Source organism: Sorex fumeus, unplaced genomic scaffold (assembly GCF_029834395.1).
Source record: "Sorex fumeus unplaced genomic scaffold, SorFum_2.1 ptg000048l, whole genome shotgun sequence".
Classification (NCBI taxonomy): domain Eukaryota; kingdom Metazoa; phylum Chordata; class Mammalia; order Eulipotyphla; family Soricidae; genus Sorex; species Sorex fumeus.
The window spans coordinates 4,845,394-4,863,784 of record NW_026606105.1 but is presented as its reverse complement, the minus strand read 5'-3'; the positions used below and the strand labels follow the sequence as shown (position 1 = coordinate 4,863,784).

General features: G+C 41.2%; 1 gene segment (V, D, J or C); it reads left to right on the top strand.

The window, feature by feature from the left end:
* Positions 1 to 711: 711 nt before the first annotated feature.
* The window catches only part of LOC130032506 (T cell receptor beta constant 2-like), a 111,085-nt gene continuing 93,405 nt past the window's right edge, over positions 712 to 18,391 (top strand). The window contains 2 exon segments of the C gene segment in view: positions 712 to 760; positions 869 to 1,163. Of these exon segments, the coding sequence occupies positions 712 to 760; positions 869 to 1,163 (344 nt within the window).

The window sequence follows — 18,391 nt, the reverse complement described above, 5'->3', positions numbered from 1 at the left end:
ATTTTTCAATGGTTTCCATATGACTTGGTTTCTTAAGGGTCCTACTTTCAAATAATCAGATCCTGTTAGCAATAGAAATTTCCATTTTGGAAATTTCTTGCTAGATATTTTATTAGAATTGAATTGCCTTTTTATCTGCGACAACCAGATCAAAAATTAAACTAGGCAGTTGTATATACAGACATATAAGTGCATGTATACACAGTGAAATTGAGATTCTACAGAACTGAAATAAAAAAAGTTTTTGCATAACTCAACTGTGAAACCAAAAAACTTAGACAACAAAGATAAAATATTTGAAAATAGACACTGTGGTATTCCAGTTTATTAAGAGGAGAAAAGAGCACAGAAATGTTAAGGACGATAAGGCAGGGGATGATCACACTCAGGAGTGTGTAACAAGGGGAAGGAACGAGAGAGTGAGTGACTCGGGGTGTCTATTGTTGCTATTTCTAAGAAAATTATGGTGGAAGGAAGCCCCAACAGGAAAAGCCATAATAATTTTCGGTTGACAGGTAGAAACAGAGGAAGGGTTATATTATTTCTTTTGGTAAGTTCTTTTATATTGCAATTTCTTCCCTTCTGATGCCACAAAATCCCTTTGCCCAATAACATGAAGCACTCGTTGTGACTGAGTCTGCAGAGCGAACACGTCACTTGAGGATGCTGATGAGACAGCAAGAAAAGGCATTTTACCACTTTGATATCATCATGGACTCCAGACTCCTCTGCTGTTTTGCCCTTTGCCTCCTGGGAACAGGTGAGTCCTGAGCACCAAAGAAAACCCCTGTCCTGAGCTTGCCCACCCCTGCCCCAAGCTTTTCCCCTGTTGGGTCTTCGATATACCTTCTGTTGTCTTTCTTTACAGGCTCTATTAATGTCAAAGTCATCCAGACTCCGGCATACTTGGTTAAAAACCAAGGACAGAAGGCAAAGATGAATTGTACCCCACACAAAGGACATTCTTTTGTTTACTGGTATCAACAGATCCAGGATAAAGAATTTAGGTTCTTGGCTTACCTTCAGAATCAAGAAGTTATTAGTCAAATTGATTTGGACAAGAAGTGGTTCTCTGCTGAATGCCCCCTATCCTCACTCTGTAGCTTGGAAATCAAGTCTTCTGAACTGGAAAACTCGGCACTCTATTTCTGTGCCAGCAGTCAGTCCACAGTGTGAAAATGTAAGTTCCGTGTAGTGCACAAACTCAACATGGACCTAACTCAGGAAGCAGATGATTTACTAGTTTAGAAGAAAGTAGCAGAATTTAACTGCAGTGATGAACTGAGGTCAAAATGGAATTTAACACAGGGCTGATGGAGTTTAGCAGCTGCCAAGAGGTGATGGAAAGACAGTTCTGGAAGCAATAGCAGTTTGTGGTGTCTGGAACCCTTCCAGTCTGGTGCCTTCCAGTTTTCATTTCTTTCTTGATTTTGTCTGCCTTGCGTATTTTCTCCCTTCATTTGCCTTTATTTTTTCCTTATGCTAAGGGTTAGATGGTAATTAAAGGTTACCAACTTGGTGGTCATTATTCCAAATACTGTTAAAGATCAGTCCATCTCTTTTTAATACTGAGTTTAAAATACCTAGGAAAAGAACAATTTTGTCACCATCTAGTCATGAAGCTTCCATAGCATTTAATTCTTACAATGTGCCCTTATATTATTACAATGTGTGCATGTCTCTAGCTCATAAATCAAGTAAATTTTAACTCTATTATGCATGCAATTTAATTTGATTTTTCTACTGAACTCACAGTAGAAATCCTTCATACTTCTGTACATACATACAGTCTAAATGATGGATGCATGGTCTCTTCATCCAGTTCTAGAGAAATAGCTACCCAAAGGCACAATTGTTCAAAATACCTGTATATACTTCTTTCTTTTCCTGTGCAGTTAGAATAATGGTCACTGATACATGGACTGCTCTATGCGTATGTTACTTTATGTGTATAAATACAACCAGAGTGTTTTTTCGATTGTTGTCACTCTGTCACTGTCCTCTCATTGTTCATCGATTTGCTCGAGCGGGCTCAGTAACGTCTCCATCGTGAGACTTGTTGTTACTGTGTTTGACATATTGGATACATCATGGGTAGCTTGCCAGGCTTTGCCCTGCAGGTAAGATACTCTTGGTAGCTTGCTGGGCTCTCCAAGAGGAGTGGAGGAATCGAACCCGGGTCAGTCAGGCCGGCTGCGCGCAAAGCAAACGCCCTACCTAAAATCCCACTTAAACAGGTCTAAAACTTCCGATATTTCTTATGGAATGAAACAGCTTTCTAAAATGTTGCCAGTCTAACCAGTAAAATAAGAACATATTCTCTCTTCCAACCTCCTTTACAGAATATGCTTATGAAAGAAAGAGAGGTGGTGAGAGATGGAGGGAAAGAGAGAGAAAGAGGGAGAGAGAGAGAGAGAGAGAGAAAGAGAAAATGTCAGACAGACAGAGACAGAGATATTACCTTATACTTTTTGTTCTCCTATCTACTAACTGCCAAAACTATTTAGAAAACTAAATAGTACCTCTCTCTCCATTCATGTTTGCAGTTTCTGATTGCTAATGAGTTTGAGCACATTTTCACTAGATGTTGGCCCTGTCTTTATCTTAATCACTTCACTTAATCACTTAATCCCCGTTATTCATCGATTTATTCGAGCGGGTGCCAGTAACATCTCCATTCATCCCGGTTGCGTGCTAGCATAGCCCAATGGTATCTGTTCGTTCTAGGAACATGCAGAGCCTCAAACCAATCATTTAGGGTCTTGACGAAGAACTCTGACCATCTTATAGGTGGGCGTCCACGTGATCTTTTGATGTCCCGTGGAATCCAATCAGTAATGGCTCTAGTCCAGCGGTTGTCTGTAAACCTCATTACGTGTCCAGCCCATCTGATTTTTGATGTCTTGGCAAATGAGACAGCGTCCCTGATTCTTGAGCGTTGACGAAGATCAGAACTCCGGATTCTATCTCTCATTTGAGTGAATCGTGATATTCCAAGCATAGTTCTTTCGATTCCTCTTTGAGAGACCCGAATAGCGTTCTCATCCTGTTTTCGTAGGGTCCAGGTCTCTGAGGCATATGTTAATGCAGGAAGAATAGTGGAATCAAAGAGATGTGCTCGTAGCTGGAGGTTCTTTGTCCTTTTAGTTATTTCTTCAATGCTCTTGAAGGCATTCCAAGCCGCTCTCTTCCTCCTGCACAACTCAGGTGCCAGGTCATTCATCATGTTGATTTCTCGACCTAGGTATATATAACTGTTGCATTCGGAGATGGTGGTTCCGTTGAGAGCGAATGGAGCGTCAGGAACAAGGCTGTTTCTCATAAACATTGTCTTCGTAAGATTCAGCTGTAGTCCGACCTTTCCACATTCACGGTCAAAGTCGTTCAGCATTTGTGTCGCTTGGCTGATGTTTGGTGTTATTAGAATGATGTCATCAGCAAAACGGAGGTGGTGTAGTTGCCGACCATCTATCTTCACTCCCATGTTTTCCCATTCCAGTCGTCACATGATGTTCTCGAGGGTGGCACTGAAGAGTTTTGGTGAAATGGTATCACCCTGCCGAACCCCTCTCGATATGGATGATTACTTCTTTGTAGAATGGTGAGATCTTGGTAGTGAATCCGCAATAGAGCTCACGAAGGATGCAGATGTATTGAGTTTGTACGCCCTGATTGTCTAGGGCTTCCATGACGGCTTCCGTCTCAACAGAATCAAAGGCCTTCTTTAAATCAATGAACGTTAGACAGAGCGGCATCTTGAACTCCCGAGATACCTCAATGAGCTTGGTTATTGTGTGGATATGGTCGATGGTACTGAATCCTTTTCGGAATCCAGCTTGTTCACATGGTTGTCCTTCATCTAGTGTTCTGCTAATCCTACTCAGGATGACTCGAGTGAATAGTTTGTAGATGACAGACAATAGGCAGATTGGGCGATAGTTGCCAATGTCGTGGATGTCTCCTTTCTTGTATAGTAGTACAGTCCTGCTGGTTTTCCATTGGGATGGAACCTTGCATTCAGACAGGTAGCGTGTGAAGAGTCGAGCCAATGTATTGATGAGTACTGATGGTAAGTTCTTCAGGTGTTCAGGTCTGATCTTGTCTGGGCCAGGTGCTCTTTGTTTCTTTACCGACGAGATGGCATGTTGGATTTCGGAAGGGAGAACATTGGGAACGACATATCCATCATGTGGTATGTGGTATGTGGGCAAGTGGATGTGGCTATTAAAGAGATCTGAGTAGAAGTCATGAATAATCTTCTCCATTGCCCTTCTGGAAGATGTGATAGATCCATCATGATGTCGGAGGGCAGTCATCTTGGTTTTGTAGTTGGTGAAGGACAGGCGGGCATTACGAATGTTTTTCCCAGCTTCTGCTGCATCTACCAGTACTGCTGCTCTCCTGTTTTTGAGGTCATCCTTGATGGCTTCTCTGCACTGTTTTGCCAGTTCAGATGTTCGCTTGTGGTTGCCTGAGGCATGTGCCAAGCCACGTTGGCGAATAAGTTCAAGAGTGTTCGAAGAAAGACGGTTTTTTTGTGGTTATCTCTTTCGGCATTCCTTGCACAATCATGGAGGTGCTGAATCATTCGATCGTATTCCTCATCAATGTTGTCAATGACGGTATCTTCCCATGTTGCCGCAATAGAGCCAAAGTCTTTATCTTATTTTTAAAAAATTCTCTAGTGATATTCTTGGGAAAATTTTCTACTGGGAGTTTGGTATGATTTTCAGCAATCTGTAGGTGATCTCCTTATGGAGTTGGTGCATGTTCTTTCCATCACATGAATCACACCTCCATGACTTTCACCCTTGGGCCCCTGGGCATTCATTACTACTGTATTATCCCTTGCACCTCAATATCTCTAGCTCAGAAATGTTTCCAACCATCACTCTCATAAAAATGCATATTACTCATGGGTAACCTTTTTTTTTTTGCCTTTTGGGTCACATCCAGCGATGCACAGGGGTTACTCCTGGATCTTCACTCAGAAATTACTCCTGGAGGTGCTCGGGGGACCATATGGGATGCTGGGAACCGAACCTGGGTCGGCCGCATGCAAGGCAAACGCCCTACCAGCTGTGCTATCATTCCAGCCCAACCCTTTTGAACTAGAAAATGCTGAGAGATGCTTCTCTCTATTCAAATTCTTGAGTAAGGTCTGTTCTAGAACTGCCTCAGCTCAGTAAGACTCAGAGGGATCTAAATAATGTACCAATAGAGTAATGGCCTCTTGGAAACACCATCTCAAGTGTTACCTAATGAAAGCCCCAAATCTGGACTTTTGAAACGTAGCAACTACAACTTTGACCAGGAAATGACAAAGCTTGATATGGGAAAATACAATCCATACAAGGATTTCTATTCATAGAAATGGAAATCAATCCTGCAATAATACACATCTGAAATTTAAGGCAAAGAACTTTAGTAGCTATTATAAAATATGTTCAAGAATTCAGAAAAGAGACGGTCACAATTTTAGCACTTGGTAAAATTGATTAGCACATAACATTAAGAAAAAGGGGAAAAGAAACAAGTTATCATATCAATGATTAAAGGAAAAAAACTCTGTAAATATTTCAAACATTAAAATAATGAAAGACTATTATAAATCACTATGTGCTAATAAATTCCAAAACTCAGAGGAAATGAAGTTATTTGAAAATGAGTTGCCAAAATGACACAAGATAAAATTAGAAATGATAAGAGGCTTATATAAAAAATTGAATTATCTATCAAAAACATTCACTCAAAGGAAACTAATCAATCCAGTTTTTTTGATTAATTCTATCAAACTCTTAAGAAAAAATACTACTGTACATAGCACTTTTGTTTTATAGACCACAAGAGAACCACTTCCAAACTCATTGTGTGATCCTACAAAACTCTAATGCCAAAATCTGACAAACATGGGACAGAACAATTATATCCTTTAGTATCACAGGTTAAAAAAAGAGTAATACTCAGCAAAGTAACAAATCATGCCCAAATTTGTATGTGCATTGTAAGTCTTCAGGTGTGTAAATATATAGATACAGTAATTGTTTATCAGGAACAGGTTGATTTATTGCAGGAGAAACAACGAGTAAGGGTTTTTTTTTTAAAAAAAAAATCAATGAATGCCATCATTATAACAGAATAATAAAGACTGATCATTTGACCACCTCTATAGTTGTTGAGGAAACATTAGACAAAATCTGGTACTACTTCAGAACAAGTTGGCAATAGATACGAGCTTTCTCAAACTTATGAACTGAATCAATGAAAAATGTTAACTAACATTTTAACTAATGATAAATATAGACCAACTTACTTCTATAGTCAGGGAAGAGAAAAGACTTATTTCCTTTCTTCAATACTGTATTAGAAACCATAACAATTGCAAAAAGACAAATAAAATAATGGGCAAAAATAGAGTTTTCACAATTTTCAGATTGCATTGTTGTTTGTATAGAAATCTCAAAGGAATCAATGAACTACACACAAAATAGTGAATTTTGCGTGATCGTAGACTATAGGACCAACATTAAAAACCAAATTGCTTCAGTTGCAAACCTTTAAAAAGTAAACTTCAGTACATATGCAATAATATCAATAATGGGAGAAAATTTCAGAAACAATATTTTGTGAAAAACTATAAATCATCACAAAGGGAAAATAAACAAATCATAAAATTAAAAAAAATCATGCTTATGGACTAGTTTTCAGTGCATAGCAAACCTCAACCAATCATGTTTTCAGTGTTGAAAAAAACTATGTGACTAAAAAAAACTAAGTAAGTTTTGACAATACCTCATTACCATAAGCAAAACTCAGATTGAGGTGTATTAGAGACCAAAGTACAAAAGCTAAAGCAGATTTTATTCCTAAAAGAAACTATAGAAAAACATCTTTGTAAGTTGAAGGTTAGGTGAAAATTTTTTATGGCCAGAAAATACTGACCAGAAATGAAAAAGCATCTCCCTTTTAGCCCTCTGTGTCAGAAAATGTTTGTTTTACAGATCAATAATTATCACCCATAAACACAATACACCATTGGCAAGGTTCAATGTGTGGATCTCTGCCTTGCCTGCGGAGTATGGCAGGTGTCATGAGAATCAGAAGTGACAGCTTCATAAGGCAGCCCTCGGCAGAGGGACTATTGGTTTATGCCATCAAGGACTCTCTTGTGAAATTGCTCAGAAATTGAAGTCATTTTCAATATCATTCTTTCCTCTGATAAAAGTCCCTGATTACTCCACCATCAAAGACTCTTTTCCTAGAACTTTTTCTGCTTCCCTCTCTTTGTGACCTAGCCTAAACCTCTATAGAATGCCACTGCACTGCAGCCAGCTGCTCTCTTAAACTGATGGAGAACCCAGTAAGGGTTAATATTGCATAACCAATGTCCCTCCCACCTATCCCACTCCCTACAGCAGGGGGCAGCAAAACCACACATTTAGTTTTCTTTCTCTCCCTCCCTCCCTCCCTCCCTCCCTCCCTCCCTCCCTCCCTCCCTTCCTTCCTTCCTTTCTTTCTTTCCTTCTTTTCTTTCTGTGCCACACCTGGCAGTGCTCAGGGGTTACTTAATCCTGGCTCTGGGCTCAGGAATTACTCCTCACAGGCTTGGGGGACCACATGGGATACCACCCATGTGCCACCCCAGATTAAACCCTGGTCGGCTGCTTATCCGGCAAATGCCCTACCTGCTGTACTATTGCTTTGACCCTACCACATTTTTATTTATGAGGACCAAAAAAAATGGGGCAATCTATTTTTCCACTAAAGTCAACCTCCAAATGATCATCTTTATTAGCTTTCTTCTGTTTCTACTAATTGTGAATTAATTTACCGGAACAAAACCTTGTTCCCATTAGTAATTTTAGAGAAAACCCCAAAGAAACAGAGTGAAGACAGTGGACTGTCACAGTGAAAATCTACAGAGGTTGTAAAGTACCCTTGGCTTCTCCCCAAAGTGACAACTCTGCAAAGTTCCGCGGAACAGAGAAAAGGAATAGGGAGTAAATAAGAATGCTGATTGCTGGTAATGAATGAAGCTGAGTAGAGTGAGTCCAGAAAGGTTCATTATACCATTCCATCTACATAGTATATATCAGAAATATTCATAATCAAAATACAACCAAGGAGACTTTGCCATGAGCCAGGAAGCAGCATTGAGTGTGAGAGTTCTGGGCATCTCAAAGGAGGAGGCAGAATCAGGATGCCCCGACCTAAAGCTGCAGGGAGTGAGTGCTGGTTGCTCAGTCATACCGACTTCTCAAGCACAGGGGTTTTGCTGTAATTGCAACTCATTACATTCAAATATTAAACACTTTACTTCTAAAAGCAGGAGGGTTTTTTTTTTGTTGTGTGAAGGTATTTTAAATGGATTAAACATGGAAGCAAACATATTAACTATTTATTTGGAATGCATGTGCGCATTCAATAAAACATTCCTATAGGGAGTCGATATTGTCAGTTAAGGTTTATACATGGAAAATATTAATCAGAAAAACAGTCTTCAATGACCAGGGATGTGGCTTGCGTGAGAGTGTGCCTTGCATGGTTGAGGTCCTGATTTTGATCGCTGTGATATCGACCTCAGCCACAATGTTATTTGTACTCTTAAAATAAAAAAATGATTAAAAATTCCTCCAACTTGATGGGGACTATATTCAAATTTCCTGCCTTTGGCCTGCATTCTCTCTCTCTCTCTCTCTCTCTCTCTCTCTATATATATATATATATATATATATATACATATATATATATATTTGGGTGGGGGTGTCACACCAGCAATGCTCAGCAGTTACTCCTGGCTCTGCACTCAGGAATTACTCCTGGCGGTGCTTGGGGGACCATCTGGGATGCTGGGAATTGAACCTGGGTCGACTGTGTGCAAGGCAAACGCCCTACCCACTGTGCTATCACTCCAGATCCTGCATTCTATATTTTTTTAAAAAAACGAGTGAAGAAAAAACAAGGATTGTCCCTCCCTTGCTATGAGATTGCATCCATTTTGAAAGAAATCTGAATTTTCTTCATGGCCCATTCAGCTGTGAGGATGCTGTTCTTTTTTTTTTCCCTTTATTTTATTTTATTTTTTTTAAAGTTGTAGATTTACAATTTTTTGTGCTTTGGTTTCAATTATACAATGATCAGATACCCATCCCTCCACCAGTGCCCATTTTCCACCACCATGGATAATATCCCTCCCACCCCCATCCCCCCATCCCCCCTGTCTCTGTGGCAGGGCAATCCCCTGTGTTCTCTCTCTCCTTTTGGGTGTTGTGGTCTGCAAAAGAGGCATTGAGTGGCAAACATGTTCAGTCCATAGTCTACTTTCGACATGCATCTCCCCTCCTGGGAGGATCCTCCAAACAGAGGATGCTGTTCTTGAAGGAGCTGACACTGTCAGATCCAGGAAGAGTGAGGTCACTCGCATAGAAGGCTGAGAGGCACCAGGAAGAGAAGTAGAGGGAATATAGATTTCTGTGTGTGCCGATAGGACAGAAAATAAGCAAGCCAATGCAATGAAATCCTGGGTAAGAAAATAGGAACAAGGGTAGCCCTTGGAGAAAAGGGTTGTGCCAGCATCTTTCCCTGAGGCTCAGTAAGCTGCAGGGACAGTGACATCATGGCCAAGCCCTGTCACTCCCATCTTCATGCCCTGTGTCCCCCACAACACACAGAGCTGAAACGCCTCCCCACCATGGCTTCTCTGCTCCTGTGCTGTGTGGCCTTTTGTCTCCTGGGAACAGGTGAGTTTGCAAAGGGGTAAGATACCTCCAACCTAAATACATTTCCAAGTAGGTCCTAATTAAAACTTCTCTTTGAGGTGGCAGCTGTCTTCAGCTCTGTATTGTCTCCTCACAGGTTCCATGGATGTTGGCATCACCCAGACTCCAAGAAACAGGATCACAAAGGCAGGAGCGAGCCTTTCCCTGGAATGTTCTCAGACTAGGGGTGATGACTATATGTACTGGTATCGACAAGCACCCGGACGGGGACTCCAGCTGATCTACTTCTCGATAGAGGTGGATGATCTCAGTAAAGGAGAGATTCCGGAGGGGTACCGTGGTTCTCGAGGACAGAAGGAGAAGTTTGTTCTGTCCATTGCGGCCGCCACCAGCAACCATTCGGCTCTTTACTTTTGTGCGAGCAGTTATTTGCACAGTGAAGCTTGGCCACCTGGTCCCTGCACAGAAAGTCAGGCAGACACTCCCTTACTGTGAGGTGTGTGGTCCTTAGCGCACTGAGGGATTCGACACAGAAGCCACTCAGAGCCAGGCTGCTTCAGAGTTCCCAGCCCACGGATGATTGAGGCCAGATGCTAGAACAAACCTGTTTCTGCTGCCCCTTTTTTCTGGTCTAGTAGGGCTACTTCTGTAGTGTCCTTCTGAAGGAATGAACTTGCATTCTGTTCACCTGATGGGGACAATTTTCCCACAGGAATGGTACTTACTAGCTCAAATATAATTTTTGGAGGGAAAGCTTCCAAAGCAGTACTCAGGGGGTCTGGAGACCCCTGGCAGAGACACTTGGCTCAGTAGTGTGGGCCTGCCTGGTGTTTGGGTCCAGTGAGGCAGAGCTGCCTAGGGATAGCTACGTTGAGGGTTATTAGGTCTACTCAATATTTTTTATTTAATTAATTAATTAATTAATTTTGCTTTTTGGGTCACACCCAGCAATGCTCAGGGGATACTCCTGGCTTTGCGCTCAGGAATTACTCCTGGTGGTGCTTGAGGGACTATATGGGATGCCGGGGATCGAACCTAGGTCAGCCGTGTGCAAGGCAAACGCCCTACCCGCTGTGCTATTGCTCCGGCCCCTACTCAATATTTTTTTAAAAAAGCTTTTAATGAGTCACCCTGAGATACAGTTAGAGACTTACAAACTTTCATAACTACATTTCAGTCCTAATGCTTAGTATGTTTTAACTTGGGGTTCCACAGCTCCAGCCTTTTGTTTTATCTCCTGTGTCAGTTCTTACAGGGCAGGTTTTAATGGTTTTCTGGCTTTCTTTCTCCACTCACTTTGCAACACCCCCAACTCCATTCTGTTCCTGCTGACAACCCTTCTATACGGCCAGTTTTTTCTCAGTTGGGTTGCTGCAAGTTCTGCACATTTCTACCCTGAGCAAGCTGACTCACTTGTTTTCTAAAACTTCCATCAAAGCCAATTTAATTGCCATTAAGTCTGACACAGAAGGCGCAAGCTTAAGTACCAGAGATGGCACTCTCAAAAATAAAAGCTTTTTTTAAAAAATAGTCAATAAAATTTAAGAGACATCTTTCATCTCTTGACCCACAATTTTTTAAATATCAGCCGAGATTAACTTTAAACAGCAGCACTTCTCTCATTACCTGGATGTATAGAATTTCAAATAATCTGCCTACTGCCAATATGACGGTAAAGGTTGGAGATTCAAGATTGCTCCTTCTTGTAAGACCTTGGGATAAGTCTCTGGTTTCTCTGCACTGGAGGAAATTTTGTTCAGCAAGGGAATTCTAGGCACAATATACTGGATAAAAGTTTATTTGAGTCCTTCTCCAACTTCTTCCTTTTTTTTCCCCTTTTTGGGTCACACCTGGCAATGCACAGGGGTTACTCCTGGCTCTGCACTCAGGAGTTACTCTTGGCGGTGCCTAGGGGACCATATGGGATGCTGGGAATCGAACTCAGGTCGGCCGCGTGCAAGGGATATGCCCTAGCTGCTGTTCTATCTCTCCAGCCCCCAACTTCTGCCTTTTAAGTTCTTTAAAAAGAATATCCTTGGTGAAGAAAAAATTCTATAAAAATACTAATTAAAAATGAAAGATGGTGATTTACTGGACTCCAAAAATAGTTGAAAGATGTATAATAATGACTACCTGAAGTTAATCTATGACAGTAATATGATTGGCTATGAACCAGGGAAAAGTGATCAGTCATCCCAAACATGCATGGAAGAATGGAGAATGTTAATGTCACAGAGGAAGTAAAAGCTGCTCTCCTTAATGGAGTCTGAATTTTTATTCAGAAGATAAATAAGAGAAATCATATGTGTGTACAGAGTCTAGTTACAGGATGATGTGTATAAATACATATATTAGATGTAATGTATATATGTGTGTACAGGTCTAAGTATAATATGTGAGCAGGTTTAAGTGCATGTATACATACGTGTATATAAATGTTTATGATGATTTTTTTTTACTTTTTGGGTCACACCAGACAATGCACAGGGGTTACTCCTGTCTCATGCACTCAGGACTACACCTTGTGGTGCTCGAGGGACCATATGGGATGCTGGGAATTGAACACGGGTCGGCCACATGCAAGGCAAACACCCTACCCGCTGTGCTATTGCTCGAGCCCCAAAGGATATTTGTTTTATCTTTTAACCCAAACCTTATACTCACATACTGGGATGAGTCTTAAATATTTTAGCTGGAACATCAAATAATTAAATGCACGCCCAAAGTTCTAGTTTTGGCACTCTAGGCAAGCAGGCAGAATGTGGAGCCAGAAGATGAGTTATGCTCTATTTTAGGACCTTTAAAACTTCCAAACGCTGGCACAGTACGTTTAAAAATATGGTGTTAAAGCTCCCAAAGGGCTTTGGTGTGGGATCCGACTTGTGAGTCATTGCAGAAAAACCCAGTTCTCATGGTCCAAAGTCAGTGTCTGTGACTCTTTGGAATTATATCCTGGAATAATATATAGAAATCAATATGTCACAGAACATTCTTGGCATGGCAGTTAAACTCAAGGATTATCTTATTTCCACATGGGACCAGAGCCCTACATCATAACATACTTTGTTCTGGAAATCAAACTTTTCTGCCTTGCTTCTTCATGCTTTTTGGATGACAGGTGGATCTTTGCCAACGGTTAATATGCCATTACCTTTATTTTTCCCAGGGTTCTCCATTCTGTATACTAGGATTTTTTTTGTCTTTGACCTTATTGGCTTCTCTTTCTCCTGAAAAACTCACAGTGATAGAAAAATGTGTAGAGACATATAAAACAATGATCACTGATGATTCCTGTATCCTAAATTGCTAGTATTAAGTCTCGGCAGTTGCTACAGAGACTTCCTTTCTTTTACCAGAAAGGATGTATGAGCTATATCTGCTGAATAACTATGGGGTTCATGACTATCTCTTTCTTCAAGAACCCCTTCATCTCACTCTCCTTCTTTCCCCTATTTGCCTGTCCATTTCATCCCTCCCTCATTCTTTAATCTCATCCACATAAAACACAGATTTTGCAACCAGTCTATGCAAAAAAGCCCATCAAATTTTCATTTATCCTTAAGCATTCTCCTACTTATAACAAAAGATTGAGGGTTCTCTGCTTCCTATTTAATGTCCACTCCAAATTTCTGGATGTCAATTCTTTCATTTCCTCTTTTGTTTTTTCAGCTGAGGGCAAAAAAATAATTGTTTAACTTTCTGGATGTTCCCTAATAAAGTATTGTTAATTTTTCTTTATGAAAGCAAAAGCCAAATGCCACTCATAACTAGAGTAATTACTCTATGGCAAAGAGCTCTAATGGATTATGAGAGTCGGGGTCGGGTAAGTCATCTTTGTTGTATTCCTTAGGGACTTATGGAAGAGTAAGAGTGAGTCGGAGTCTACAGGTGTTACATATGTCACTATTAAAGAGGTGAGGTCCAAACAGTGGGATTGTACTAGCCAAAAATCCAAACTCCTAGGTCTGAATTATGGAAGCAAGAATTTTCTGTGTATTCAGGAGAGGAAGCAAAGATAGATGAAAAGAAGGGATACTCTGGCTATAAATACATACAACTCACATCAAAAACTGCTGAGTAAAAATGAAGAAAAGACAAGACTATGACACTCGGTTTGCAAACTATTTACTGCAACATCACATCCAAAAGTTTTAACCAAGTTTATCAAAGGACAAATTGGAGGGATGGGATTGAATAACTGAATTTTTCTGGTCATGTGTGATTGCTAGTACAGCTAAAATATGACCCCGGGGCCAGAGAGATAAGACACTTGCTGGGCACTTGACCCAGGTTCAACTCCCCTCACCTCCCTGGACCACATATGGTCTGGAGTTGTAGGATAACACTCTTTTGTCCTTCCTCAGATAACTTAGGTTTATCAGGTCACACCCATCTAAGGACACTGAACTTGTATTGTAAGCAATGTCCTTTCTGTGTGGACACAGGAAGACAGTTAATATTATGCTTTGTAACTTGGGAGTTGATTGACTCCAAACAATATTTACTCCTGGGCATCTGATTTCTTGACTCAGTTGCCCTTAGTTCCTAGCACCTCAAAAGCAGGGTCTCAACGAGGGACTGAATGGACCCAGGGCAAGCTGTGAGCTACCCTGGCATCAAAATGGGCCAGGTAAAAGAGCCACGATACTCAGCTATAAGTTGAGGGCATGATCATGGACAAATGCTGTCATGATTCAAAAGTAAGTAACGACGAGACTAGGACCCTGCTGGAGCTAGGAAGATTAACCTGGCCTGAGGACTGCAGAATGTATAGTGAGATGTTCTCAGGAAGAACCAAACTAAGTTTATATCTCTTACTGTGCTCATACAGAATGACATTGCTAGAAATATTAGAAGTAGATTTATTACAAATATTTAAGTAGATTACTAACTGAGGGAAGAGCACATCCTTGTTGGGATCCCACCCTTGAGCGGATCTCCTAGTAATCTGGAGTAATCTCTGTAGATGAGATTTTATCCTTGAGTTAATCTCCTGGAAGAGTGGTCTTACCTCTCTTTGTTGATTTGTCAGTATTCAACCCACCTTTATGTCACCGCCTTATGTGACTGCTATATAAACTAAGACTGTAAGCTCTGGGAGAGGGGAGTCAGAAGCAAGAGGGCCCGGGGTCCAGAGATCCAGAGTCAGAGTCAGAAGGAGAGAGCTTCCAGATTGGGGCCCAGGAGAGAAGGAGGCAGAGAGAGACAGGAGTGAAGAGGATTGGAATAAACTACTATTGATATTGACCGGCCTGGCCCTTGTTTCTTCCGTCTGCCCTTGGCCAACAGCCCTTCCGATCCAGGCCATACACAGTGGTTCAAGAGCACCAAACATGGGCGGTGAGACAGTGCCATCCAGTGAGCCCGCGAACACACAACCTTCGGTGTGATAAGATTTTACATGGAGTGATCCCTGATCACACAGCTGGAGTAAGTCCTAACCCAGAATAAACAGGTTGTGGCCACCTCAAAACAAAAGTATTATCCTAATATCCTGATGTCTAACAAATTAAGTGATTAAAGTGTGAACACCAAGTCAGTGGGAAATAAGACGGAGCAGCTGTGTGAGTATGACACAAAAATAACTAAAACTCGTGACAAGTCGGGGTATGTTACTACCTCTCATACATGCTATCTCAGGGTATTGTTCCATGCATGCTTCCTGGGGACTCTTTGAGGAAGTCACTTTGGCCTCCTTAATTCTTTTGTGAATCTACTTTACTATTAATCTGCAAGCTCATTCCACTTCATTCTTCAGAACACAACTCAAATGTCACTTCTTTTTCCCCATTCTCTTATTAGTTCAAGTCTTCCAACAATAGGTTTTTATGGTTCTACTTACTCCCACCAAAAATAATAAAAGGGGAAATTTAATATTTTGTACAAAGAGTAGAGACTTGAGTTAAGATAAATAAGCAGTGGATGCATCTGGTGCAGGATGGAATGAGGAAAGTGTGAACTGAAACAGTAGTCTTTTCACAGGAGGTGAGAGAGCACCAATCCCTGCAGGGTGACTGTTGGACCATGTCACTACAGAGTGACTTTATCAAGAGCTCACCTCACTTCCTCAGAACTTGGAGATAAGCTTCTTACCCTGGCTTTGTCATGAGTGTCTGGCACCTCTGCTGTGTGGCCTTCTATCTTCTGGAGACAGGTGAGCTAGATTTCTCTGTGTTAGAATGGAACATCTTCAGAGTTAGTATCTTCAGGGTTAGGATGGAACATTCTCTTCAGGGATAGTATCTGAACCCAGCCTTGGGGCATCCTGGATACTAGGTAACGGCTATTTCCTTCCTCTCTTAGGCATCACAAGAGCTGACATCTTCCAGACCCCGAGACACCGGGTTACAGGGGCAGGAAAGAAGATCACACTGGAATGTTCTCAAACCACGGACCACAGCTATATGTATTGGTATCAACAAGACTCGGGAATGGGACTCCAGCTGATCCATTATTCATACGATGTTAATGTTGTTGACAAAGGGGAGTACTCCTCTGAGTCCACTGCCTCCAGAATTAGTAAGAAGAATTTTCTTCTCAACTTAGAGTCTGCCAGCCCCTCACAAACATCTCAATACCTCTGTGCTAGCTCTGAGTACACAGCACTCCATGGCCACCTACAGACTGTACAAAAAGGGATGTCACAAAGATGAAAAAGTCCTACCTTCAAAAGCCTCATCTTGGACCACGAAGCCATCACAGAGCCTCCTAGATGCCTCAGTCTGGGGTTAATATGGCCTGAACTACACAGTGGGGGGAAAACAATCCCCAATTGCCACTTTAGCTGGATATGGCCAGTTTAGGGGCAATTTTCCCCCCACATCTAAATACAATTGTCTTATGGGAGTTGCACAAATGGTTTTTCAACAAAAGTGGGATATTGAATATTGCGTTAAGGCAAACTGCACTGGAGATTTGCTAACTAAGCCACAGGAAATAAGACTCCTTTGCCTTCTTTATAGACTAACTTTTGTTAATTGCTTATTCCCTATGCTGTACTAATCATTCCACAGAGTGTCTGAAGTCCCTTTCCTTTCCCAAATCCAAATCTTCTAATTACAACTTTGCATTTTTGTTTCATGACTTGGAGTTTGGAATATGAGAAGAACCTGGGCAAATTATTTTGACATATGCGATATGCCAAACACAGTAACAACAAGTCTCATGATGGAGACGTTACTGGGCCCACTCAAGCAAATCGATGAACAATGGGAGGACATTGCTACAGTTTATCTCTAAATTAATATATCTGGGTGAGGGTGAAGTTCGGGTCATATCTAGAGTTTCTCTGAGCTACTGTCAACTCTGTACTCAGGTGTTACTCCCTGTGGTACTCAGGGGACCAGATGCTGAGGATCAAGTTGAGGTTGCCCACATGCCGAAAAAATGCCTTCATCCTGGCACTGACTCTCCAGACCTAAATCAATGGACTTTTTGACTAAATCATCGTGAGATATAGGGAGCAGCAGAGGTGGCTGCAAAGAAAACTCTCCTACCATCACCCGTATGTGACTCCGGATGTTTCTGAGACACCTTGGTCATTGGGGGCTCTGTTCCACATAGAGCTGCCTCTTCTACATGGAAAACCACATATGAGAAACATTGCTCTCTATCCACAATAGACCAAAGCTGGGACCTGGAAGAGATCTGTGGCTGCACAGGCAATGTGCAAAATGCAGCTGTTAACTAGCAAACATGGTGTCTCCTGAGAAGAGGTGGATGCTGTGTTCACATGTGAAAGCTTGACCTCAAGGTTTCTAGAAAATAGTGCAGTAAAGTAGTAAAGGAAGCCCAGCAAAATAAAAGTGAAAGTCTCACTTTATTAGCCTCGGCAAAGTGGCCTTATAAATTTTTTTAAAAGGCTCATAGAATATGATCACACTTGGCTGTAAAAGTCATTGCTTAGGGCCAGAGAGATGTTTAAAGGGCTGAAGCACATGCCTAGCATCCACAAGACCCCTGGTTCAATCCCCAACACTACATGGGTTCACCATCACAGTCAGATATGGTCCTGGTGGTTTCTGCTACCATGGAAACTTGATCAGAATAACATCATGGTACACGAGAGTAGAACAGTTCAGCCAATTAGCAATATATTGCTAGGAGCTGGCTCAGAGCCCCCTGAGTACGCTTTGCGAGGCCCCCTCCCCCATCATATAAATAATAGTCATTGCTTGCTCAGTTTTCTTTTATAATTTACATTCACATTATTTTCCATTCCATCTTTCCTCTGGGCTCTTTCTCTTCTGCTATTCTGATTTTATTCTGATTTCTGGACTTTTTCTTCTTATTGATTTACACCTGCTTCTTAGATAGTGTTATCCAAGACAGTATTGGAACCACATCTCTCACTAGTTCTAATTTAGTCTTTGGATTTACTTTTAAGATATTTACACCTTTCTAATTTGTAGAGCTCTCAATTTAACTTATTCTCAGCATACTTCTTATTCCTACCCCACCATCACATCAGAGAAATAAAACTTGTATGGTCAAGTGTACTTAAGAGACTCCTGGAGAAATAATCTTCCATACCTGTCTCTTGTTCTCAAATCTTTATTCTCCCCATTTTTCTTCCCTATTGTCACTGTAGTTATAGGTATAATACACAAATCCAGTCATTCTTTGATCCCTCACAATTTTTCTCTGCTTCCTTATATCCAAGATGAAATTCA